Source organism: Agelaius phoeniceus, chromosome 9, assembly GCF_051311805.1.
Source record: "Agelaius phoeniceus isolate bAgePho1 chromosome 9, bAgePho1.hap1, whole genome shotgun sequence".
Taxonomy (NCBI): domain Eukaryota; kingdom Metazoa; phylum Chordata; class Aves; order Passeriformes; family Icteridae; genus Agelaius; species Agelaius phoeniceus.
Window position 1 is genome coordinate 14037250 of NC_135273.1, and position 26455 is coordinate 14063704.

Below are 26455 nucleotides of genomic sequence, written 5' to 3' on the forward strand. Positions count from 1 at the left end.
GAAAATGCAAGCAGAAAGCATCCTCTCTCAGCAGCCAAGAGCGGCAAGAGAAGAATGGCCCTACAGAGAAAAATTTATTCATTTGATCCATTATTTATATAAAGTGTTCTTTGTAAACCTGATTTCCCATCACCCTGGATGACAGCAGGGGGAAGACAGGAAAAGAAGAGGTCCAACTTCATACTTCCAAGGGAAAGACAGCCTGTCTGGGCACCCTGTATCATGCAAGTATCCCAGAGGCTTTCGAGCCCTAGTGCCATGGGAGGCCACCCTGCAGGTGGGTAGCACCTGACCAAGCACTCCCACACTTCAGAGTAGTAGCTCTGGCCTTCTAAGCAGACATTTCCTTCTTTTTGAAGGTGGATGGGAGTCCTTGTTGTCCCAATGAAATTGCTTAAGCCACCAAGCAAACCCACTAAAAATAAAAGCATTTAATGTGGTGTTTTCACATAACACACAGAAAGGCAACAGTCTGCAGCAGTACTGACATAGCATATATAAATAAGGACAAAGATTAAAAATACTCTGGAAATGATAGACTCTGGGAACAGTTAGCGGCTGCTCTAGGAAGAAGCATCCTCATGAGTCATTGCACAGGGCAGACAAACGAGACACATCCAAGCATAACTAAAACTCTCCCATGCCTGGGAGACAGCAGGAATGCATGGGGACAGCAACAGCCAAGGTCCTAGGGGTGGAATCTGCCAGCCACACATGGTGAGCCCAGCAGCACAGACTAAAACCCGGGCACTGAACCCCTCCCAGGACTGATGACAGCACCCATCCCCTTGGCAGGTAAGGCATGTGACACATGCAGAAGGCCTGGCCAGTGCCCCATAGGTAACTTTTCTTAGAGCTGGACAAATCTCAGCTGTGCCAGAAGCCAGACAGAGCCCCTGAGCTAGAGCCATCAGTAAGGGGGGACAGTGGAGAGTTACATTTGTCTCATCTATATGGGAGCAGTGTATTTAATTTCAGGTACAAGACTGCCTTGCCAAGCAGTCACCCATACAGAGAGATATGAGATATTCCAAGTAGGGACAATGGGGAGAGGAGGAGTGAACAAATGCTTCACCCAGAAATTGCCCCAATGAAAGTAAGAGCAGAGATAGCAGGAGCAGACCCAGCTCTCTCTGTGCTGCCACTCGACCTTAGTCTGTGCCTCATCTCTGCTCAGAGGCAAAGCTGAGATTCTCAGGTCTCTGCTAGCAGCAGGCTGCAGGGACAGGGCAGAAGTTCAGTCAGAAAAACATGGTGCCCTTTGGAGAAAAGCACACAGACAGCTTCAGCCTCTGGAGGGAATGATTACAGGCACATCCAAAAGCACATACTACTACCACAGCAAACAGCCTCTGCCCTTCCTCACAGCATCACCATCAGTATGGTCCCTGAAGAACCACAGCTCTTTCTTTGCTGTGACAGAGGCTCCTAACACCAGCAACTCCCAACTCCCACATCTACAGTCCCTCAACCCCCTATATTTTCAAGGCTCCAACTGGGGTCAGACTGGAGACAAGCATCCCTGATAAAGTACCAAAAACCACCCTTTGTACCGAGCAGCATGAGGATTTGTATCTTAAAAAAAAATTCACAATTAAAAAAGGGACAAATTCCAGTTAAGTTAGACAGGGCTCCAATGCCCTGTTCTGACAGCTCCAGCCAATCAGACTGAACTCCCTGTTCATATCCCAATATTCACACCTCCTGCCACCAGTTGTTTCAGAAAGCTGTCAAGAGCAGAGCTCTAACTCCTGCTGGCTGCTGGTTCTTAAAGATTAGAAGACAAATATAATTGGATTCCAGAGATTATTTACTTTGCTGAGAAGGGCTGAGAAGTGTTTAGATGGTCCCCCAGCTGATTAAATCTTCATTTCACAGTAGCAACCCTGTGTGTATCCTACCTCAGAGTGCTTGCAGACAGGTTCTTGGCAAGACTGGCTTACTGGAGCGCTTTGGCTTAACGAGACGGCTGACATTGGCCAGCTGTGACTGGGGTTTATCCTGTATCTAGAAGGTTTCATCTCATTTCTGCAGCTCAGACCAAAGAGCTGAACCCAGCTTCAGCCTTTCCCCCAGTTTAATGACTAATCAGCCACTTGCCCTACCAGCCATCCACATATCTTGAGCCAAAGCCTTTGGCACCATTTGCAGCAGAGCACAAATGGATGGAGCCCTCTCTCACCTCTCACACTGTGTGTTTTTCACACACAGACACAAGACTCTGCCTGCCCCAGGCACCTTAACTTCCAAAGATTGCCAGCCTCCTGCTCTCCTCAGCTTAAGCCTCTCTGAGTGAACACAAAGCTAAGACTCCTGGTTCAGAACTGTGCCACTTAAACATGAGGGCAGTGAGCAAGGGCTGCATCCAGCTCAAGCTAAAACAGAGGGATGAGTTTATTGGGGAAGCTGCTTTCCCCTGCCCCAACTTGAAAAGATGGCATCCAGAGCCTCTCCTTCCAGGCCCATCCCATGCTCTGTACCGTTCGTGCACTTCAGCCCTTGGGAAACAGCAGAGCAAAATGGAACCAAGAAGCAGAGAAGGGAATGTCTCCAGAGGAGGACTGGAGGCAAGCTTGGATGTCAGGATGTGGGTAAGGGTTACAGCCCATCATTCTCACTGCTAACAGGGGAAGGAAGCAAAGACAAGCCAACATGTTAAAACCTCAGAACAGAAAAGCAAAAAAATACAGCCTAGCAACATTACAAGAAAGCTGGGAGTGCACAGAGGGCCCTGCAATGAACAGGGCTCTCCTTGTAAGCAAGCACGCCAGCTCTTCCCAGAGCCAGCAGGTCAGACATGCTGCACAGGTTTTGGTTAGATAGTGGTTTGCCCCATAGTAAAATGAAATGTAATTTATATACAGAAACAAATCCCTGCAATCCTTGCAAAGGTCCAGTCTCAGGAGCGCTGCTGTGTTGGTGAGGGTTGCTGTGAGCCTGCAGCACTCCCCTCTCAGTGCAGCACGTTCACAGCTTGTGAGACGGGGCCATCCCCATCCATGCGTTGGTGCCAGGCGATTCAGAGGGAGGATGAATCCTTGGAAAGCAGGCGGGCTCGCATGCGTCTGCAGGATCCCTGGAGCAGAGAACAGGTGCTGTTAAATGCTTGAGACACAGAATACCATGCAAAAAAAGGCTGACATTCTCCCTCTGCAAGGACCCTTCCCTGGTGTCAGCCTCCCACACCTTTGCCAAAGCTCGAGATGAGGCAGAGAGCAGAGAGGAGCAAACACAGCAGTCGGTCTTGGGCTGCACCAACCTCTTGTCCCACTGCCGCCCTGACAGGCTGTTAGCACCATCCTGTGCTGCCAGCTTCCCTCTGCTTCCTGCAACATCCAGCCTGCCAACTCACAGGCAGAAGGGCTGTAAGACCCTTCAGGGTCTGGCTTCCAGCATGCCACCTGCCTGCAGCTGAGCACGGAGCAGACTGCTACGAGCTGGGGCACCACAGCTGTCCCAGAGCCTTGAGTGTATGCTGTCACCTCAGCAGGTTTCAGCACACCAGGCTCCCTGCAGGAAGAGGAATGGGGGGTAAGGGGAAGTGTCTCACCTCTTTCTGGCCTTCCAAAGACTTCAGCTTGGCCTGGGACATATGAGCTGGAGAGCCACATTTCTGTAACTGGACAAGAGAGGGCAATAGGAGTAGAAAGCTGGTGAATGAACTGGCATCCACAGCCTTCCCTAGGAGCAGCCTGTACCACCAAAGAGCATCTATCACCCAAATCCACTCTTGGTTTGTCTGGGACAACCCTACTGCATACAGGCAGCAGGATTTGTACAACCTGTGGAGGAGGATGAGAGAGAGGGAAGGGAGCACAAGACTATGCCCCAGGGCAGGACACAGCCAGAGAAACAAAATTGGAGTAGAGCAGCTACATCCTACAGCTGTCATCCCTGGTCTGACACTGCCCTTGCCATCTGCTCTGTTCTCCTCAGAGCAGCTTCTCAGGACCTTATTTTATCATACAGAAGAAACTTGGAACCCTTCTCTTGAGCAGAGAACAGCTCCCTAGGGATTTCTGAAGTTGCACTCAAACTCCCCACACCCTTCCCCACCAGCAGCTTCAGTGGTGCTGGGAGCAGCTCTTACCAGCTGGACGTTCTCTTTGCTGACCCGCACAGGCTCTGGTGTGGAATCCCTGCTCTTCCTCTCCAGGATAACTGGAGTTCCCAAAACTTTCCGCTGTTGTAAGAAGAAAGGGCTGTTGGCTAGTGCTTAAAGTGGAAAATAAAAAAGAAAGGGAAGGAGCAGGATGCCTTGCTGGTAAGCAGTTGAATGCTGGGAAAGAAAAAAAGGAAGCCAAGCTGCGACAAAGATTGCAAAGCAGAACCACATGAAATACCACACCACTAGGCTGAGCCTGCCTGATTGTAAAGAGTTTGGGAGCTGACCTGGGGCCTGGCCAGGAGCCCAGCTTGTCAGAAGCAGGTACATGCTGCTGTAGGGCAGCCCATAATGTGCTAAAACCCATGCTAACATGCTAGACTTCATGACCAGCTCCCTGTCAATCCTCATCTCATCTCAGGAAGCAATCAATTTTCCAGAAAGATGCATAGATCCTACAGCCATGTGTTTCAAGATAATTACACTTTACACTAACAAGGCTTTTTGTCACTCTGCTGCCTTTTCTGCCCCAGTGGATCTGTGTTGTTTGGCAGGCAATACTTTGAGGAGTCTCTACCCTTTGAGGGTCTCATTCAAGGCAGGGCAAGGCAGAAGCAAAAAGCAACATCAGAAATTCACAGCAGAGAGCAAGGGTCAGAGGCTGCTTTCACCTTAATGAGGCCGCTGAAGGAGCGCGAGCGGGTGCGTCGTGGTGCTGGGGATGTGGGCACATCAGAGCCAGGAGTCAGAGCAGCTGGATGCTTATTAAACTAGGAGGAAACACGAGGGCAGTATGTTAGCACAGTTATACCTGTCCCTTGCTGCTATGCTGCTCTGCCTGATGTCCCAGAACTCAGTTTCTCTCCTTCACCCTCTAAAATGGAGGAGCAGCTCAGAACTGCAGGAGGAAGAGAGCAGAGGAAGGCCACACCTTCCACCCAGGATTACGGGGAGTTTGGGTGCAAAGGTGCTTTGTGCTGGCTACCAGATTAACCAAAAGTGGCAGATGTTGGGAGCAGAAAGAAGGCTGGGCAGCAGCTGGAGGCTGGCAGCCACGACTGCTGCTGACCATATTGACCAGTCTGTCTGGTGCAGCAAATTGTCTGAGACCAAGAGGAGACCAGTTTGTCCACTCTCTGCAGGTCACAGGGAAAGAAACTTTTCCCTTCATGAGGGAGGAAGCTCAACAAGGCCATGATCAGGACTGGGAAACTGCTGGCTAGCAAGTCCTTAGCTTGAAAAACCAAACTTAAAAGTGCTACTTGGTACAGCAACATCCAGGACACCTTCTCCTCCTGTTCCTACAGTTCTTACAGCTCTGCCCCTTACACAGCCCAGAATCCACTTTCCCCAGCCTGCCCAGGATTAGGAGCAACTCTCAAGAAGATCCTGTCTTAACCCTGTGCCCAGGATTGTGCTGACAAGCACACCCCAAGATACCTTTCCTCCCCACACTACCTGCCGGATAAGCTTCTTCTTCTTTGCAGAGTCAGGCATATTGTGGACGTGCAAGAAGAGCTCCTTCAGTGCCTCCTCCGTGCGCTGCTGGGTCTCCTCCTGATGGCAGGAGTCCAGCCGGCTTCGCTTCTGAGACTTGAGGGGCTGCAGCTCCTTGGAGCCAGAAGACGTCAGCAAATCCAGGTCGTCCTGGGAGAGCGGAGACAGGAGCTGCTTGCCATGCTTTAATCCCAACGAGCCACCCATCTGAGCCAGTCCAGGAGAGCCTCATGAGCTGCCTCAACCCCAGTGAAAGCACAGGACTGTGTTTTCCCTACCCCTCTGCAGCAGCACTGCATCAGCAGGCCCCGTGCCAGGAAGAGGTGACAGCAATACAAAGGTGACCCCATTGCTTCTTCCCTCCCCTCCCAGATGCGAGCTGCAGAAGCCCTTCCAGGCTTGAGAAGGGTCAGTGCAGCTCCTTGCCATGCATGTTCCCTCTTCTGCAGCTACATGAGGCAGGGAAGCATTTGCTGGCAAGACACAAATGTTGTCCTAGTGGCAGCAAGTAGCCTTTATCTCAGCACTTCTGCCAAGCATCCTGGCCATGGCAGCAGGCGTGTCCGTCAGTTTGGAAGGAGCAGCCCTGTGAAGGAGCAGGTGCTGCATGTACTGGGCACAGGGAGCAGGTTTGCTGCTTAACAGGGGCTCGTAGCTTTCTTTCCCTGTGCTTTTGATTAACAGATGCTTCAACTCTGTCCAATTTCCCTAATGCAGCCGCCTGCACTATCACACCATATGCTTCTCTTGCTCCTGCCCTCTGACAGATCCTCTTTCATGACTTGGTTTGTTTTCAGCTTCTATCACTCACAAAGATCCATTCATAACATCACAGCCTCTGCCCTTTCATGGAGGACAGGCTGCACTGGCTGGCCTTACCTTTGATGTGTGGGCTCTGGATCCCAGATAGTGCAGCCTGGCACACTCCCGGATGTACACTGGAGCCTGTGACCATGAGCAGAGAAATGGCCAAATGTATGTTTAACATCTCTGCTCTTGGGGCAATTCCAGCAAGAGCTGCTTTTCAACCATACAACACAAGCCACTTGTATCAAGACTCAGCCATTCTGGGCAAATAAAGCCATGGAATTTCATGTCCTCTCCCTGTATCCCCTTCACAGTATCCTCCCCTTCACAGTATCCTTTACATGCAGACATTCAGCACAAGTGGAACTCAGAGCAGGGAAAAGTTCCTGTGGAACCCTGCTCTAAGTAATTGCCCCAGTTCTGAGCTGGCCAAACTGGGGCCAGACAAAGAAGGCAGAAGGGGAACTCTCCACGGGAGGACTCTGCAGTGAGCAGATGCTTCCAGTGACCAGGAAGGCCCTGAGAAGTCGAGACTGTCTGTTGTAGAAACATTTCCTTGGAGGAACAGTTGAAAGCCCCACACTCCGACTGTCCTACCCAGCACCCTCCTCAGAGCTGGACAGTGCCTGTAACAGCAGTGGGCTGATGACCATTTGCAGAGAAATTCCCAACAAAACAACCCAGTGCATCAGGCATTCTGCTCCCGGCAGCACTGAGGCAGGACAAATCCCTTCCACTCCCTTATCCTGCCAGAACCCGGGTGCAGCCCGGTGTGTACCTGCCCTCGGGGCCAGGTTTCCCGCCGGGCAGCAGGTGCTGCTGTCCAGCAGAGGGGAGTGTTACACTGCACCGTGCTGCTGACCTGCCCTGGCAAAGCCACCTCCAGCACTGCCTGCCCAGCAAAGACCTCCTCCCCAGTCACTATTGGAATGGTTTCTTGTACAAAGTCTTCTTCTCCTACCGCAGAAGAGAGCCCACAGAATACACACTCAACATGTGGGATCTGTCTGGACAAGGGGCATTCAGCCTCCTGGTGATGGAGGCAGGAGAGCAGGATGCCAAAGCACACTCACCTTGAAGAGTTTCTGAGAATGTTTGATCATGAAGGTCACTCCATTGTTTAGCTTTGTGATATTTTCCTGAAGGTCATTTGCTGTCACCTGGCAAGGGGACACAGCCATCCATTAGAAGGGGAGGAGGAGGGGTCTCTTCTGGGACACAGACACACACACAGTGCCACAGCAGGAGATCTCTGAGATGACAGCCAGGCAGGGCTTATAGCAGAGCTCACAGAGCCAAAGCTGCTCTGAGAGGAGAATCAGATAACTCTGAGGCAAAACAGTTCACCAGCAGCATAAGAAAACTTGAAGAGATATGTTAGGTTTTTCTGGAGCTGACATTCTAAGAAGAAGCATGACTGTGCTGTGCTTTCAATTTTACTGAAACAGAAGATGCATAAGTTGCAAATAAGACTCATGGCAGGTCTGGGCTGAACATTGGGACTGAGTCCTGCCAGGAAGCTCCCACCTCTCCATCACAGCCTCCAACCCTCACATCATTGTCTCAGTACTCAACCTTCTCAACCTTTGTTTTTCCCCTGCCAAGCCTTTGCTTTTTACCTTGCAATATCCCACCCACAGACACTGAAGCATTGCTCACATTTCTGGGCCATAGGATGTGGGGTGCAAACATGAGGGCAAGGTTGTGGGCAGACATCTTGTTCTTGTCCTGCTTCTTGGCAGTCTGGTAGAGCAAGTCCAGCAGCAGTTTGAGCAGGCTGCGGTTGGGAGCGGGGAGGATCAGAAACAGCAGCTGGAGGGCTTCGATTTGGCGCTCTTTGTCTGGAGTGCTGGTCTTATTCCCCTTCTCATCAAACAGTGTCAAGTCTGCCAAATCACAAGGCAGAACATGAAGGACACATTACCTTCCCTCAGAGCTGTCTGTTGCAACTGCTTATCCTTTCCTCTTCATATGCAGATCTCCTACAAACCCCTGCACAGCTCTTGGCCCTCCATCTCTCTTCCCCTCAGCTCCCCAGCTCCCCACTTGATGTGTTAATCTATGCTACTCCTCCCACAGAACAACAGAGCTGCTAAGAGCTGTGAAGGCAAGATGGAGCAAGTTCACATAAGGTAGTTCAATAACAGTTATTAAATACATAGAAACCACAACTTGCTCAAAACCCCGGACATAAAACAGATGGAGACCCAGGTTATCACTGTGGGCTTTACCACTGTGGTATCTGAGAAGAATGGTCTAGACAGACTTGGTCTGATTTGTTAATCAGCTCCTGTCTTTCCACCACCAGGCTGAGGTGGCAGGAAGATTCCTTCTAAGGCTGCCTTTGAGGAATACACTTCACAGCCTACTGTGCTTTCTAGGCCAATTCCAGTCCTTCTGCCCATCCCTACCTCTTGCTGCCCACTCACCTGCAATTTTGAGGTGGGCATGGAAGTGCTTGTGTGTCAGCAGCGGCTCTGGTAATTCACCCAGGAACATCTTAAGTAGAGTGGCCACATCGTTGGAATGAAACTCCCCAGAGTCCAGGTCAATATCAGTCCCACTGTTCAGAGCATCCTTTAGGATCTGTTGCCTGATGCTGTTGCCTGGCACTCGAAACAAGCCTTCTGCTCTTAGATCTGCTCAGCAGAGGGGAGAAAAAAGGGCACTGAATAATCAGAGGCTGATTTCCCACCTTCTTACTAAAGTAGTTCCCCCCTCTTTCCAGAGCTGGACAGCAAACCACAGTGAACTGCATTCAGAGACATGGCTTCAAGCTGTCTCCCACCAGTACAGAAAGTCCTTGTACAAAGGGAAATAGACTGACATATCTGCTAGGCAATTCTGGGGAACAGCTGCCCAGGGCAGTCCCAAACTCCTGCTGCTGGAGAGCTCAGAGCTTGTCACTCTGTGAGCACCAGAGACCTGAGGTGGGCCAGACAGACAGCCATGGGGATAGGAAGGCAGCAATCAGAGGCACTTACTCTTGTGCAGATACTCGATTAGCTGGGAAACCTGTGCAATGCCTTCTTCTGTCAGCGGCGAGCCAAACACCACCCCCTTCTCTGCAGAACAGAAAACAGCGTGTTCAGGCAGCTCAGAACCAACAGCCACAGAAATTAAAGCTCCCCAAACAACAGCATTTCAACATGCAAAGAGCAGTGCCCCAAAATGTTAAGGGTGAAGGTCACAAGGACCCTCACAGATGTGAGGTTTCACAAACACTCCAGAATAAGTGACTTCATCTCACCATGCTGTACTCACATGGGCTTCATCATCCTTGCTTCTTACCTCAGTTTAATTACAGCTTTTATCAGCTAAAACAAATATTCTCTAGCCCTTGAAGAAAAAACAACACCAGAAGAGATGCTTCAGTTTAAAATGGTACAGAATCTGCAAGCCCAGACCTCACAAAAAGAGCAAAGTGGGAAAGGCAGATGTAAGAGCCTGGACAGCCTGGTGCCTGCCACACTGGCACATTCCACACCATGAAAGAAATGTCCAGATTAATCCTCACTGTGGCTTGACATGAAATGGAGCAGAAAGAAGAGTTGCAGCTATGAGTTTATGGGAGAGGCAAATAAGCACTACTGGGGAGAGCAGACATATTCTGACTGGCTCACACTAGCTTCCTTTTCAGGCATGGGTAAAACATGGGATTTCCTCATCCCAGTGAATCTCTCTTCGATGTCAGCTGCCCTGGTCTGAGTGAAGTATGAAAGCTGAACAAGGCAGAAGGAGAGTAGCAAAGCAATAAACTGGGCTCCTCTCTTGAAGTCTGTTCCCATCTCATGGGGTTGAGACTGGGCAGGAGCTGCAGCTCCAGAACTCCAGTAAATAACACAGGTTATAGTCCCAGAAGATGGAAACAACTGAGCTGAAAGAAAGGGGATCCCTGCAGGGAAGGAAACATTAGATGAGAAATCCATTTAACTGAAGGGCATTTTTGAACCAATGTAGAATACTCTTCTTGTCCACAAAGGAACTTCCCAGGTGAGACAGTGATTATCCAGAAGGACAGTGTTTTCTAATAAATGCAACCTTGCTACTGAATGGATTTTTCTGTCCAACACACACAGCCAGTATGATCTGTCCCTCAGAAGGTGGGGAGACAACTCCCAGAGAATTCAGCAACCAGAACTCTGGGCACCACACTTCTTCCCTCAGATGAGTATAGGTTTGGACTGGAGACAGGATACTGGAGAGACTGTACCACAACATGCTGACTGGGACTGAGAACTGGAACCAGGTACAGAGCTGGTTTGTCCTGCCCTGGTACTTAGGCTTCAAAGAGACAACAGATATGAGAAAAGAATATTCCTCCCTTCTCCATGGCCAGACTGCCAGCAACATGGGTCACTTCTGAGGGCAGGCTGGACATCTGCACCATTTGCACTGAAGGTTTCCCTCCTTACTGCTACAGCTGATGGCCCAGTAATCCAAGCAATGCATTGGCTGGTCTGATAAAAGTTATCTCCCCCACAAACTTTCTCTTGCTTTTTTCTCCCCTCATATCTCATTTTGATTTTACTTGCTTTTGGTCTCTTGTACTACAGATCTTACTGCTCTGTGGTCTTGATGCTCACAGCATGTGAGGGAGACCTGTTAACCCTAGGCACTTCTCTAGCAGCCATTCTGTGTAACTAAATTTATTCCGCCTGAAGAATGTTCTGCTTTCTTCCAGGACTTCTGAAATACATGGTAAGCCACCAGGAACTCCAGCCTCCTGTTAAATCAAGAACTTTCTGACCTCACTCTGATAAAGCACATGCTTCAGTCTTGCAAGAGAAAGGAGAGCAATGCGAGCTCTTGATCCACACCAAAGATCTGAAAGGTTTGAGTGCAAAGGGAGAGAATGATTGGCAAAAGATTCTTGTCCTTGAAGAAAACTAAACTCATTAGACATTCAACAGATAGAATCAACAGTGGCCAGGAATAGAAGAGGAAAATACATCTTCTTGAGACATGCAGGGCCTGACAAATTCAATTTAGTTTTGAAGTCAGAAGCTGGTATCTGAATGAGAATTTGATTCTCAAAGAAACTTGAAAGATGTGTCTGGAGAATGGATGCTGCATTACAAAGGCTTAGATGTTATTGTACAATTGCTTCTGAAACTAAGCAGCAGCATGAGACTGAGTTTCCTGATGCTCAAAGAAGTTGTAAGCATTTGCAGTTTGATCAGCTCTGAGCTCCATGGTCCTTGGCCTCTGGCTTTGAAGAAATAATTTTTTTGTTTGTTGTAGCTGGTCTATAACATTAAGAAAAACAAATGATGGCTCCAAGATGAAACACACAGTACATGAAACTGATTTTCTCTGTAGTCACAAACCTCTTTTCTCAGACTTTGGCCAAGGAGTTCACAGACAGTGCCTGTCAATGCTGGGAGACACTGCTGTTGCAGCCTGGGAGTGCAGCCAGCAGACTTGGAAACATCTGCTAGCTGTAGTGACACACAGCCATGGAGACATGTGAATGGGGGAAAGCAGAGCTCTTGGGGAACAGAGTTAGCAGGAGATGTCAGCTCTGATAAGAGCACTGCTCCCAACAGAGTACAGATAATTTAATAAAAAAATTGAGCTGGAGAAGGCTCACCAGCCCCTGCTGGAAGGTTTTGACAAGAACATGGGGGTTTCCATACACACTAAGAAAACATTTTTAATTTGGTTACTCACTCACTTTTATTTGTGAGCAAGTGGCAAGTGCTAGAATTTAAGGTGTCTGCTACTCTCTGGGAAGAGGGAGAAGCAATAACAGGTATGAGCACAGTCTAACTGCAGTTTAGGGGCAGCACAGAGACCTGCTATTGTGGAGCAGCAAAGTAAGTAATGGCAAAATAAAGTAATTCTCATCTAAGGATGCTAAAGGACTTGAAGTCTTTTATTTTCCTAAGGTGAGTATATGCACCAGGATTCTTGATGGGTCAGACAGAAGTGGATGGCTGAAACTGCCACCAGAAAATTCTGCCTCATCACTAGCGCTGCAAAGCTTGTCCTTATGAAACACAGTGGAGGAATAGGCTTGGTATAATCAGAATCACTTTGAGAAATTATATAATGGTTGAAGACAGAAAAAAGCTGTAGTCAAACTATGCCATAGCAATAGCTCCCTTCTCTGAGATACTCACAATAGCAGAACTGCTCAAAGAAAGGGGAAGACTAATCAGAAGTGTTCAACCTCAGGGTGCCAACATTTAAAGGCAGCTCACAGCTTCTCTGCCAGCAGCCAGCCAGTCTAAGCTGGGAAACCAGAGCTGAGGAGGAATGTGAGGGGGCCAGATGGAGGCTGCTTCTGCCTAGAAGAGTGAGAAGGTTTAAATGAACTTATCAGGAGAACCAGGCTTCCCTTGAATGTGGGCAAAGGTGGGAGAAGACACACACACACCTAGAACACCCTTTTAGTTTCAACAAAACAGAGTGGTAAATGCCAGCCATTGAAGAGAAAAGGACCTGAACACAACCACACTCAAAAGAAGACTTCTGTGAAGGGCCTGGGGCTAATGTTTCACAAGCAAGACAGCTGAACTTGAGAGAAGATAAGAATAGTCAGTTTAGCAGAAGAAAACTCCAGTGGAATGTTTGTCTAATAGAGAAAGAGAAATGTCACCTCCCTGAGTTGAAACTGGGCTTCATCAGTCAGTCTGCAGAGCTTTGTCACTGACTCACTGAATTGGGATGTGGACCAGAGCAGCACTAGCATTTGGATGGAAGATACTTACAGATTTCTGAGCTGCACAGTGGGCAGCTGACCCACTGAGGCCAGCCTGACACACACCACAGCAATAATCCCAGAACAAGGGGAACTATTCTCAAAGTGCAGGGCGTTGCCAGGATCAATTTCCTGGCCTGTTTTGCTCCTTTCTGGAAGTGGCATCCCCAGAGATTATGAAACCATAGTATTTAGCATTCCACAAGTTCAAAACTATGGGCTGAAACTTTTGTAAACTCAGTGTAACAAATGGTGACAGCATCACTCAAAGGTGGGCACCAGACTTTGTGCATCCATACTCACCCTTGCGCTTCAGAGACATCAGAGAACGAAAAAATCCAGAGGCTGTGCTGTTTGCCCCAGGCAGCTTTGGGTCCTCCTCTCCCATGAGCTGGGCCAGCTCTGCCCCAGGCAAATCAATGAGCCTGGTGATGTTGCTGACAACCAGCTCTGTGAACACCTCTGGCTTTTCATGGCGCAGCTTTTCCACAAAGAAGTCGGGATTGAAGATGATCGGCTGGCTGCGGAGGGAGGAGTCATTGCAGATGACAAAATTGCAGATGGCATCTCTGAAAAAAGGGAAAGAGGAAAAAAATACAGTAACTCCTCATCACTTTGGTTTTTACAGCCAGCTGGTCTGCCCTGAAGGAGACATCTGCTGACACAGGAGCTACCAGTCTACACCAACAGCACTGTCTGACTTTGGTGAGTGCTCAGCACAGCACAGTTACATTTCCCTATGGAGCAAAATAATTTCTGGACTGTTTGTACAACACAGTCTAAGACGAGCACTCCACAGCGTGATGATGACATAGGCAACACCCAATGAAAACTACATCTACATCTTTACTACTTGTTTCACTGTGTCTACATCATACTAGCTCTGGCAGAGATGACACCTAATATTTTACATTAACTTATTACTTTAAGTCATAAATAAGTTTGGCTTTACTTCCCTTCCTCCCCAGAAATTCACTCCCAGTGGCCCAAAAGTCTGAAAAACAATCTAAATTTTTCATGGCCAGCTTACACTCATCAGTTCGTATTGCCATTCTATCATACCTACCTTTCTATCCACAAACAGATAGTTCCCATGTCCTGGGACTCTGTTTTTAAGGTCATAAATGTACAACAACACTGAACCCTCAGTTTTGCTGTGGGTGTGGTCAAATGCTCCCAGGTAACACGCTGCCAACCCTTTGGTTACTGTTCTCTGCCAGCTCCTCACTCTGAGTCTGGAGCAAGTGAGTACTCATTGTCATGAGCCATGCAAGATCAGTCCTTGAGGAACCCCTACTAACTTTTCACCTAGATCATCCCTTTTCAGCTCATCCAGTTCTTACCTCTTTGTCATCCCTTCATGCCCTTTATCTGCCCTCCCTATTCTCTACTGACACCTTTCTTCATTTCATAGCTTCTCATGTGGCATGGGAAAAGGGATGCACCCGAGACACTGCTCTAACAGTTATCTCAAACAGGTGCATAACTCTACCAGAGGATAGGTACATTTACCATGTAGAAAATCAAATCAAAGAGTTATCAAAGAGATATCTCATGTTAATCAGCACTCTTAATGCTCACACTTAACTTTTATCCCAATTTCCATCTACCTCTAGGTTTTCCGTTACCTCTTCCCACCAGTGTTCCAAACATTTTCATATTTCTGAAGTCAAGCCCAAAGGCTAGAGTTGCCCAGCTTCTCCCTCCACTCTTTTACTTAAAGGTGAGGATTAGTGTCATTATTCTCCAGTCATGAGCTACTGTCCTGATTTCATACTCAGCTATAAAGTGACAGCCTGGCTCTGTGAATGGGTGTGCCAGTTCTTCCAGGGCTCTGGGAGGAGGATGCCTACCCACTCAGCTTGCACATATTGTGTGTGTTCAGCCTGTGACATTTCTCAATCTTTTAATCATTCTTTAGCTCTTATATAATACTTTCCATTCTTTCTACATCCATCCTCAGCTGTGAGCTATCACTGGACACCATTTTCCAAGGGCAGCTGCCAAGTGCACAGTTAATAGGGATGCTGTGCTTATGTACCAGGAATCACATCAGTCCCTTAGATGCAGATGTGGGGCAGTGAGTGCTCTGCTGAACACCCCTAAGCCCATAAAGGCTTTCTCTTCAAAACAGGCTTTTCTAGAGAAGACCTGGAGCACCTTGATCTTCCTCTCCTCCCTGCTGAAGGGTGGAGGCCATGCCATTGTGTTCAGACCATGCTGGGCATCCTTGCTCGCTGCTCAACACAGCTGCCACCAAAAACATCTGCAGCCCCCTGAACCTCACATCCACTGGCTCAAGAAACAGAGCACTTCACTGCTGGTTCAGAGACCTCAGCAGCTTCCTGTTCTCATGTAAACTGACAGTAGCTCACGACAGGGGGACATCAAAGCACATAGTGGCAAGTCACCTGAACTCCAGCCCACCTCCACACATTATCTGTGAACCCAACAGTTATCTAAGCTACTTTATGTTTTTGGCCTGAAAGACTATCTCCAGGATTTCCAGGATGCCTGATCAGCATAACAGAACAGAAGCTGGGACTCAGGCTCCACAAGAAGAAAGATACTTGCTGAAACAAGAGGAAATGAGGCTCTCAGCAACTCTTGTATCGTGAGAATCCATAGCAAACCCCCCTCCCCTTTACACTGCTCTCCATGGGTGCCAAAGACGCCCTTCAAGAGGATGGAGAGGAAGAAGGTCTGCAAGGCAGACTGCAAGGCAATCTGCCAGGTCATCTAAAATTTTAGAAAGCTCTTAAAGGCTCCCAGCTGCCTGGCTCAGTGGCCTAGCAAGCACACTGCTGACTCCAAATGGGGGCCATATTTTGCTGAGCACCTCCCAGCCAGTTTTTCAGCAGTTTGTTATCTGCAATAAATCAAGACCAAAATGCAACAATTCGGTATCAGCTGCCAAAAAGCAACTGCCAATGGATCTGATCATATTCGCATTTCATTGCATAGGGCTACAATGCGCAAACAAGTGCCAGCTCTGCCCATAATGTGGAGCAAGCCCTTTGCTTGAAACCCATGACAACTCATTCTGTGGCAATACAGATCCTGAGAAGGGTTAATAGCAAGTGTATAGGCCCAGTGACCCTGCCTGCAATGATCCGTGCACTGTTATTCACTCACTAGCAGTTTTGTTTCCCCACAGAGAAGATATGCAAATACTTTGAAGCAGTTACATCAAGCATCACAGATTATCTCTTCCCTCTGACAATTAGATATCTGGATTCACAGAAAGAAAATTAAACAATTTTGTCAACTAGCACTGACTGATAGGATTTCTCTGCACAGCCTGTGTTAGAAGTCACACAAAGTCCAACAACATTTAATGCAAAAATAAATAGAAAAAAGTAAATTTCTTACATGAGTGCTGAGAGCTTTTGAAGAGGCATTAGGAAGCAGAGACAGGGAAAAGAACTTGCTCCTTGTTTCCAGCAACAAAAGAAACCTGCCTGTCCCAGCACAGCCTATGCAAATTCCACGCATGCTACGAGACACAAGGGCGCATTATTGGGTCTGAAAGGCCCCCTTGGCACACACTGGGCATCAGCCTTCACACAGGGACAAAACAGAAAAGAAAAGCTGGACAAATTGATTCATGTCTCTTGCCAAAGGCTGCGTTGCTGGAGTTTAACTGCAAATAATTCCTACATAGAAACCAGGGTTTTGAATCAGGACCAGAGTGGTATTAAGTGCTTTCCACCTGTATCCAAGAGGAATCAGCAAAATAGTTCCAAGTCTACCCTGTGTTTACCATGAGTAAAGCCAGGCAAACACATTCCCAACGGCATCCAAGCACAACTGATGTTACAGCACTGGCAGGACAATCGCCAAGTCCCTTAACTGCACAACCCTGTGCCCAGAAACCTTGCTGGAAACACTCTCTGCGCCTGCCTTTCACACTTTCAGATCCTTTCAAAGACAAAGCACATAGATCAGCCCCTCAGAGCTGGGAACAGCACCTGGCCATTGCTGCTTGCTACCCTTACTGTGCCACCATGTGCTCTTCATCCACTTCAGGATTCCTGTTCCACGTTTCTCTGGATTCCCGTGCAGTTTCCCTGCCTGCTGCAGCTGGGACCAGCCTTGTGTACGCTTATTGTGATATGGCACTTCAATGAGCTACTTCATTTTGAAAGGTCACTTTATTAGCAGCTCTTCCTTACACAGAAAATTTGCTTTTGTATCATTATTGCTAATCAAAATGGAAATGTGAAGCAAGCCCCTATTTCTGAGCAAAGATAAAGCCCCCACTGGCTTTACACACAATAACCCTGCCAATCCTCACTGCTGCACACACCATAACCTTCAGAAAGAGCCATGTGCCCCATCTGCTGTTTTCATGTTAAAAAAGAGAGATGGATGTACTCTACCTACATTCACAGTTTATATAACAGCAGCAAAGGGGAGACAAACATGTATTCATGGAGTTTATTGCCTTTTTTTTTGCCTTGCTCACAATTACAGAGTTATATTTTCTATATGCTGTGATCTCAGATTGCTTTACGACACGTCAAAAGACAATAAAGTAAAGGAATAAATAGCTTCCTCTCCAGTCTCATGAATATAATCAAATCCCAATGAATAATAAAACCTTGTTCTAATAGGGTTGTGATTAAGACAGCAGATTAAAAAAAATGGGTCCTATATTGTGCTGAGATTCTTGCCATTCTAGTATCCTTCAGAGGCAAAGCCTGTGATCCCAGCCAAGTCACAAAGAAAGCTGTCTGTCACACACAACGTTTTTGCTTCAGGCATGACAGCCCCATCATTTCATGGGGAGTGGATGGTGCAGGAGGTCAAAATCATGATGGATCAATTAATCCCTAAGGTAACTAGATCCAGGCCAGGGAAATGCCTTGGAAACTGGGACAAAAATGAGACTTTAACTGCCAAAACCTGGTGATCAAACCTGCGGTGCAAGAGCTCTGCAAGCAGGCAGATAAGTTCACGTGGCAGCAAGCTTGCATTCGGATAGGTGAGATGGAGCTGCTGTAGTGGCTATCACAGGTCTGATATTGGTCTAAATCCACACATGTGACAGAAGAAAGGTCCAAGAAGCATGAAATAGAGCATAAGGAGAACAGAAGGCAAGAAAGAAAGAGAAGGAAGAGGTACCTTTGGGGCAAGGCATCAGCTGTGTTTGTCTGGCTGGGAAAGGGGATACACTGAAAGCTAAAGATTTCAGAGGAGCCTTATGTGTCTAACTCAGTGGACAAAATCCATCTCCAGTGCCATTTTGCACACTTTGTATGTCATCACCAAGGCCCTATGCTTCAGACACACCACAGCAGACAAGTTTTACCATGGAGGAGTAAAAGGATTAAAGAGCTTTTGAAAATAAGGCAGATAATAGGAGAAAATCTCCCTCTATAATAACAAAATCTTTAGATTATAGGAAAGAGCTGGGCTGGTACCAAATACTAAGAGCAGGGTGATAAGCAGGCAGTGCTGAAGAACACAAAACATGAACAATTCTCTGCCTGGCTAAGCACAAAGGGACATGGGACAGATGCACACAGGCTCGGATTTCCCCAGGGAGGAAGAAGTAGCGTTGTCTCCTGTGCTGTGCCAGAGTAAGGAATCAATTAATGAGGATGTCTGAAGACAGTATTTCCAGAGCCAGATAGGAGCCATCCCAGATTTTGCAAAGAGATGAAAGAACCATAGTGGAATTATATGGAATCATTTTAAGAACAAAAGGACTAGAAGAAAAATTATTTTCTAGATTAAAAAAGAATAAAAAATAAAAGTAGTCTAATGGGAATGGACTGCAGAGACATTAGAAGAGACTCCACAGTTAAAGTAGCTTTGAGGGCTGTACTTCAGACTGACATTCTTGTAAGATGGTGTAACAAAGATCACATTCAAGCCTCACACTTGGCACCCTAACTCTTCATAGGATGACTGATAAGCCTCTGGAAAATGTCAAGAAAAACACAGAGTAATTTTTGCCCAGGGTTATACTCATAAGGTCTTCAGGGGCAGAGTCCTTTTGTGATGAGTACACAGTGCACAGCACAGTGGGTGCCAATTCTTGCCTACTGTCTCTAGCTTTGACACAAGTAAGCCTTATGAGATATCACTGTCTTTTTAATTTTTGCTTTGCTTTCTTCACATTTAAATAGCTTACACAGAGTGATTCAGCCTTCTGACTATGAGAACCAGATAATAATATACAATTTAAATGGCAAGGAGCTGGCTAAGAAAGCTGCTGTTATTGATGGTGGCCTGTGCTCAACAACCTGGAACTAATGCAACTCCTGGCCACCTTTTGGAAACCAGGTATATTGGTTATCCCTGTCACTGCTATCATCTATGAATTCAAATTCTGTGTCAGTAAACAACTCAGAGTAGATCTTGCCAACACTGGCTACACATCTGTGATATGAACCTGGAGGAGATGGACCTATCTGAAAAGATAAAAGGGTTGGGAGGGGTGGGGGTCTGTGCTTTGGAAGAAAATGAAAATGCAATGTATTTCCAGCGTCAAAGAAAACAGCAGTAGCAAGACAGCTTGATATATGTGAAACATCAAGAAATTTGCATTTCAGCATGAAATTTCTTAAGTTTGACCTGAGTGAATTCCTTGTGATATTTTTAATAATAGCCACTGGAATATTTTAAAGTCAATCAAGCAGTACTTCAATCAGCCATCACAACATCAGAGCATCCAGATGCCTTCTAGTGCTAGGAGGGAGAGAACCAAGGGGTGCCTTAGAGACAATTGTATGTTCACTGCTGCTCCTCATCAAGTCTCCTTCCCAGTGCCACCACCCCAGGTCCGGGTGCTCCCACACTCTGTCATGGCTCAGCTGCCTACCCAAGACCCTGTAAAAAATGCAGAAAGGCAGCTACCACCAGAAATGCAGTAATTTTACATTAAAGATCTGCAAGCTCACATGTCTGCCTTAAGATCAGATTACCAGAGTCGAACAGTGTTAAATAGGAATGCTGCTCTGATTTTCACGACTGTCAATGCATTTGTGTCTCTATTTTAATATAAACTCCTACTGGGAGCAGTGATAGAAGAAGAGCCTTAGATCCAATCCTGATTTCACTGAAACCAGCACCAAAACTGAATCTTTTTAGATGGCAGCAGCTGCCTCCTCTCGTTACTGATGTGCTCACTTTTATCACTGTGGCATTGGGAACCTCGGTCACAGCTGGGGACTCCGCTGTGCTCCGTGCTGTACAAACAGAACAAAGGCAATACCCTGTCTTCAGAGGGCTGATAGCTAAATCTGAAATGAATGCTGCAGGGACAGAAAAGAGAAGGAATCCCAAGAGAAGATGCAGCACTATCAGTCAGCATGACTGATATAACTGAACTCTGCCAGCTTTTCTGTAGACACTATTAAAAAGGAGGGCGAGGAAGGACAGGAAAAATAATCAGGTCACATTGCAGACATTTAGAAGAAATACAGCTTTTGCATATGGGGTGACATGGGACTGAGCATAAAGGAGCTGGTTTGAAAGCTATCAGGCAGGGATGGCTGGGACATGGGGCTGAGGAGGCAAGAGCTGAGCCCCACGCACTGGCTGGGAGCTGCTGGTGAGGCAGAGACAGGCCAGCAGTGCCAGGCAGCTAGAGAAGCTTGGCAGTGCCACAGGGCACCGTGTGGCACATCCAGACCCTCACTGCAGGGTGGGACACAGCCTGAGGAAGCCCCACAGCCATTTCCCACCAAACATGTCTGCTGTATCCCCAGCGCACTGGTGGGTACTTTCCAGTTGACAATAATGATAGCATTCTCTTACTCTTCTCATTCTAAACTGTCTTTATCCTCTTATTTCCCCTGGATGGAAGCCAGGCATGGCCCAGTCCCACCTATACCTTCTTGGCCCCTAGCAATCCAAAATTGCTGCATGCACCTCTGATTGTCACCCTTGCTCTTGAAGGTGAGTCTTAGGGCATCTTTCAGAGGCAGGATGAAATGGAGTTCAGAGACCAGCAAAGACACACCATCTATATGCTTCTCAGCCCAGTAGCTCCAAGCTAGTGTCCAGGTCAGAGCAGAACTACCATCTATAAACAGCAACCCATAATAAGCAGGTTTACTTCTGAGACAAGAAATCAAGCAATTACACAAAAACAACACAGAAAAGTTAACAAGATATTGTAGCAACCAGTCTGGGAACTCAGAGCAACCCAGCAAGGCAGGACAGATGTTTTCCTAAACCCTCCCACAGGATGATACCCAAAAGTGGCAGCACCAGCTGGTGCCCAGAACACATTTGGGAATCCCATGCCACCATCAATTGGTAGACTGGTGCTTGAGCAAAGCACCACAATTTGAGTACAGTGTGCTGCAGCACTCACAGGTTTGCTGGACTGCTGCTGCTTTTTGTGCACTGAGAGGACACTGAGGTCAGGACTCACAGCCAGCTCCTCACAGTACTGTTGGTGAGGTTTTGTAGTCACAGCCTGGCAAATACAGAGGACGAAGGTATCCAGGAATTACAGCTCTTGCTTTTGTTCACTACACTTCTGTAATTCCACAGCGCTCCAGAGGTGCAGTGAACAAGCTGCATCCTTGCATCTGTGTTTTGTATCACAGTGGTGTTTGCAAAGGATGATAGCACATCAAATCCCTCCTCATCAGCAATCCTCTGCAGACACCACTGAGTATGTCAGAGGCCACATCCCTTGCTCCAGATGTGTAAACTCCTACGAGCTGGAATTGTGATGAGGAACACCTGGATAGGTGCCAGCATTTAAATAAGCTGGTGACATCTGGTCAGGGCTGCCGAGCACACAGATAAACAGGCTGGGCCCGCCACAGAGCAGCACAGCATGCAGCACCAGAGAGACACAGATACACAAAGCAGCCCAATTAACTCACCAAACTGAGCAGGATGGGGGCCTAGGGCTTTTGAAGGGGATCTGGGCAGGCTAGGATGTCAAAAACTGGAATACTGTACACAGATACCAGGATTCATTTGACAATAACCTACAGTGTCACTTTATGCGACTCTGGTGAGATACAGCTTCTCTTCACATCCTGCCTGACAGTTCATCTCTGTCTGGCTCAACTCTGCTTCACTGCAGAGCCCAGGGAACTGTGATATATTTATACAAGCTCCAGGGGCCACTCAAGAGAATGCAGAGTGGCATGTGCGTGAGGAGAGCTCCAGGAACCCCCAAGAGCTTGTGAGGATGTTCCCTAAAAGGCTTCCTGCTCTCCAAGGCACAGAGAGCCACAGCATGCTTGTCTGCTGCTATAAGACAGCTTGCAAGCAGGGCTGTAGGAATGCCCATATGGAAGTCCCAAACCATAAAGCTATGTTTCAACCTTGAATTTGAGCTCCAGAAAAACAAAAAAGAAAACTAATGCCATTTCCCCTGAGAAATTCCTGCCTCTGAAAATCAGAGCTGCCACATTACTGCTCAAGAAGAAAGGATGTTTTGGCTGGAGTCCAAATTATTAGAGCTTTATAGGCCAAAAGCAAACACATTAAAAGTTCCTGTAAGCCAGCTGGCAGGCAATTATTAAGCAGCTTATCACATTCTCCGCTATCTATAGTTTCTGAAAATAAAATTTATGAGGAAACTCTAGATAGTTTAATTGCAATTACCTAGTGTAGAGGTGAGAAAGGCCAGGAGTCAAGGAATGAGGGTTTTGCACTTTGGAGAAAAGGGCCCAGACACCATGGTAAGTGTAATGCATTCCCAGGATGAGAGGTCAGGGACACACCAGACCTGTGAAGCTTTGAAAAACTTCATCCTATTTATCCCAGCAAGCAGCCACATTTCCTCTCACTTCTCTGCCCATGCTGACTCCAAGCCCCCTGTGACCTGGGGACACAGGAACCCTCGGTGGCAGTCCCTAGGATCACAGCTTTGGTAACAGCGGGGCTGTGCCTCAACCCAGCAGAGCATAGGGCAAGGAAAGAGCCTCAGCTCCCTGCTCCTGCCTCCAGCTGGAGGGCGAGTGGAAATGAGATCCTACAGAACCAGACAGGCCGAAAACAACTGGCAAATGTAAGGGCTCAGCAGTGACGAGGAGCCCAACTCAACACTCAGAGGCACAGTATTTCCAAGATGGACTTGACTTCAGTGTAACCATTTGACATTAGCCAACAATTCCATGCTGTCCCCATCTCCTTCCCATCTGTTCATGTCATTTATTAAATCAACACACACTGAGGACTTTTGACCTTTAGGACAAGGCATTTGATTCCCAGCAGCTCCTAGCACTCAGTGCTTCAGTTTCAGACTGAGCTAAATGCCCAGGCACCTTTAAAGGAGTGATAACGAAGCTCTGTGACATTTTCATAGGCATGTAAATGTGCACACAGCAACAAGGCAATGGCCAGGCTGGCAAGGAGACCCAGACGCTGCGTTGGGCTATGTGGGAAGCAATGCTCCCCCTTCACACACACAGACAATAAACTGAAGGGTAGCAGAACAAGGATCCTGTTGTCAAAGCCCATCCCACCCTGGATGGGAACAGGACAGGGTGTTACATGCAAACATATAAAAATACTGCAAACACAACATGGCCTTGAGTTCAGTTCAGATGCAAACCTCACAGGACTTGGATGGAGTATGGGGTCAAACACGAGTTTAGGTCTCAAAGATTCTCATAAGGGCTGTGGAAAAGGGAATGCATGAATGAGATTGCCCCCAGCTCCCAGGCTTTCTTCAGAGAAAAGTAGCCATGTGTTCAAACTTGGCTTTAACTCTGAAATCAACCATTTTTTCTGCCTGACCCTCAGCAAGTCACTTTGATTTTTTGCCATCAAGTCATGTTTACAGTGAACATTTTCCTATTTCCAGTAAAACACAGATGGCAACTGTGTCTATTTTCATAACCTGTTTATGATGTGAGCTCTTGATGTCCAGTTGTGCAGTGCCACTATATCAAGCCATTTTAGCAAGATGCTTTATGGCTTTTTCCAGCTTCTTTCGGCCCCACTGCTTTTTCCCTTCCACTCACCCCACCCCTGCCATATCAAATAGCTGACATGAGTGCCTGGCAAAGCGTTTAGGCACTGCTTGAGTCGGACATTAAACGCATTCATTAAACAGACAGATGTTTCTCTTTTGAAATTGAGCACTCTGGCACAGTGCAATCTTCATTCTCAGTTATGAAGAACCAGGCAGAGGTTACAGAGACTACAAAGAGAAGAGAGAGACCCACACAAATCATCTTTTGTCATGTTCAGTAACATTTGGTAAGGAGTTTAGGACAACCAGGTTTTAATTCCAGTCTTTAAGTCAGCATCCTGTAATACCACACACACAGCATGCAAGCTTTACTAGCTAACTTGCACTTCTCTCCAGATGAGAGGAAATGGGGGCAAAAGCACAAAAAAAGAGGAAGCTTTGTGGCCTGTGTGGTGATAGGCCAGCAAAGCAAGAGCTCGATTTTCTAGCGCTACCTGTGGGTGACAGGCAGTGCTGGAGGAAAATTTGTACTTCAGGCTTTGCATTAACAGAATTGCTTATGGAGGGTGGGAATAAAGAGCAGGAGAATACATCCTAAGGACAACTGCCAACATAGAAAAAAATAAATCTAGTCATTTAGGCTGATCCAGGCCATGTTACAAATTCTTTATCCAAAAGGGCATTTTAAGTGTCAGCTGTACTAAGCATACAGATCCCTTTACCAGGTCCAGCATTTTAGGCACTCCCTGCCCAAACAGGCTGCAATGAGCACCATCTCTTCATCCCTACTGCCAGGGCAATGCTCTGCCCCAGCCCAGGTACCACAGCAGTGCCCCCAGATAAGCAGAGCAAGTGCCATCAGGATGGGTCCCACTCAGCAGCGAGCAGGATGGCACCACTGTGAATCAGGCTGGGTAAGAGGCATCAGCCCTCTTATAAATAACTGCATTTATTTATTCACAAGAATTACCATTCAAAGGATACTCAGTTTGCAGCTACACACCACACATACAGGGAGAGAAAAAAAAACAGAAGGGGAAGAAAAAAGGTACTGCAGCTTTTTAATAGTCATCCGACACGGCACTGCTGTAGCGAGGTGCTCATGCAGTCCTTGCTGTTTTATTGCAGCAGTAACAGAACGGTGATGCATACAGAAGTGTGAGCTGAAGGTGGATTACGTGAAGCTGACATCGCCTGTGTGTTTGGAACGCCAGAATAGCGCGGGCAGAGCGGACAAAGCGAAGGAGAAGGAGGGCTGAATGCGAAGCCAGTCTGTATAGTGCCATCACCCTACCAAAGCCCGCAACTGCCGAGCGCTCGGCGCGGGCTCTGCGGCTGCGGGAGCGGCGAGCCGGCCCGGCGGGCCCCGCAGAGCCGCACGGCGGGCACGGTGCCTTGTCCCCCCCGCAGGAACACGCCGTGCCGGGGCGGGATCTGTCCCCGCAGAGGAGCGGGCGGCGCTTCCCCGCAATGCAGCACTGGGACGCTGCGGGGAGCGCTCCCCGCCGCACAGCCCCGGGCATACGGGCACCGCGGGCACACGGGGCCCTACCGCCACCGCCGCGGGACCCCGCGGCGGCTCGCCGAGCTCCGGAGCCGCCGGAACGCTGAGCCCCACAGCTCCGTTAAGGTGCCGGGGCACCGGCGGGCGGCGCGGCACCTGGGACGGCGCGGCTCGCACGGGCAGCGCCGCAATGGGCGGGCTGAGGCCCACAGACCGGCGGCTGCCCATCGGATGGTGCGGGATGCCCGACCCGTACAGCGACGGCCGGAGGCCGAGGGGAGCGCGCCGCCGGGACGGGGCGAGGGGTGCCTGGGTCCCGCTCCTACCTGCGGCCGCCGGACGCCGGTGCTCCCGCCGCCATCTCATACCTGCCGCTCCGCCTGCCCATTGGCCCGCCGCACCACCCCCTCGGCCCCGCCCAGCCAGCGCTGCGCCACGCCATTGGCTGCGGCCGGCACCGCCCCGCCGCTATTGGCCGGTTCGAACGGGCAACGGCCGATCCGCGCGCCCGAGGGGGCGGGTGCGGGGGAACGGCCGCCCGTGCGCCGCGCTGCCTGCTGGGAGTTGTAGGCACCGGGAGCAGCGGCAGCAGAGCGGTGCCGCAACCCCTCCACTGCAGGGAAACCCACACCGGCCTGACGGACACCAAGCCTGCTCCAAGAAGCACGAGTTACACCATAAACTGCAATTCCCATCTCGGCTTGAGTGTTTTTTATCACTGCTTTCCATCAAGGACAAATAAAGAATATAGATACTGGAAGAGCAGTTTTATTCCGTTTTTCCCCTTTACGGGTGAAAGCATCTGAGTGCTCGCAGCCAGGGTCTCTGTGGCCCTCTACACTTACTGCACCTGCAGTGCTCAGGTAGCAACTATAGAAAGAACTTAGAAACAATTGAAACTGTAGATTGGAGTGCTGAGGGACTAGGAATTAA

General features: G+C 48.3%; 1 protein-coding gene across 2 annotated transcripts; it reads right to left on the reverse strand.

Moving 5' to 3' along the window:
• Window positions 1-416: 416 nt before the first annotated feature.
• Window positions 417-25946, reverse strand: ARHGAP19 (Rho GTPase activating protein 19). Of its 2 annotated transcripts, none has more exons than XM_077182991.1 (12): window positions 25849-25946; window positions 13419-13684; window positions 9394-9474; window positions 8839-9048; window positions 8069-8295; window positions 7483-7569; window positions 6482-6547; window positions 5564-5752; window positions 4777-4875; window positions 4091-4183; window positions 3551-3619; window positions 417-3076 (listed from the first exon to the last, which is right to left on the reverse strand). In XM_077182991.1, exons 1-12 carry the CDS (start codon window positions 25908-25910, stop codon window positions 3020-3022), a joined length of 1506 nt encoding a protein of 501 aa, XP_077039106.1. In that variant the 5' UTR covers window positions 25911-25946; the 3' UTR covers window positions 417-3019. The 2 variants fall into 2 exon arrangements, with proteins under 2 accessions (XP_077039106.1, XP_077039107.1); XM_077182992.1 differs by lacking the exon at window positions 25849-25946 and adding an exon at window positions 16488-16586.
• Window positions 25947-26455: the final 509 nt, after the last annotated feature.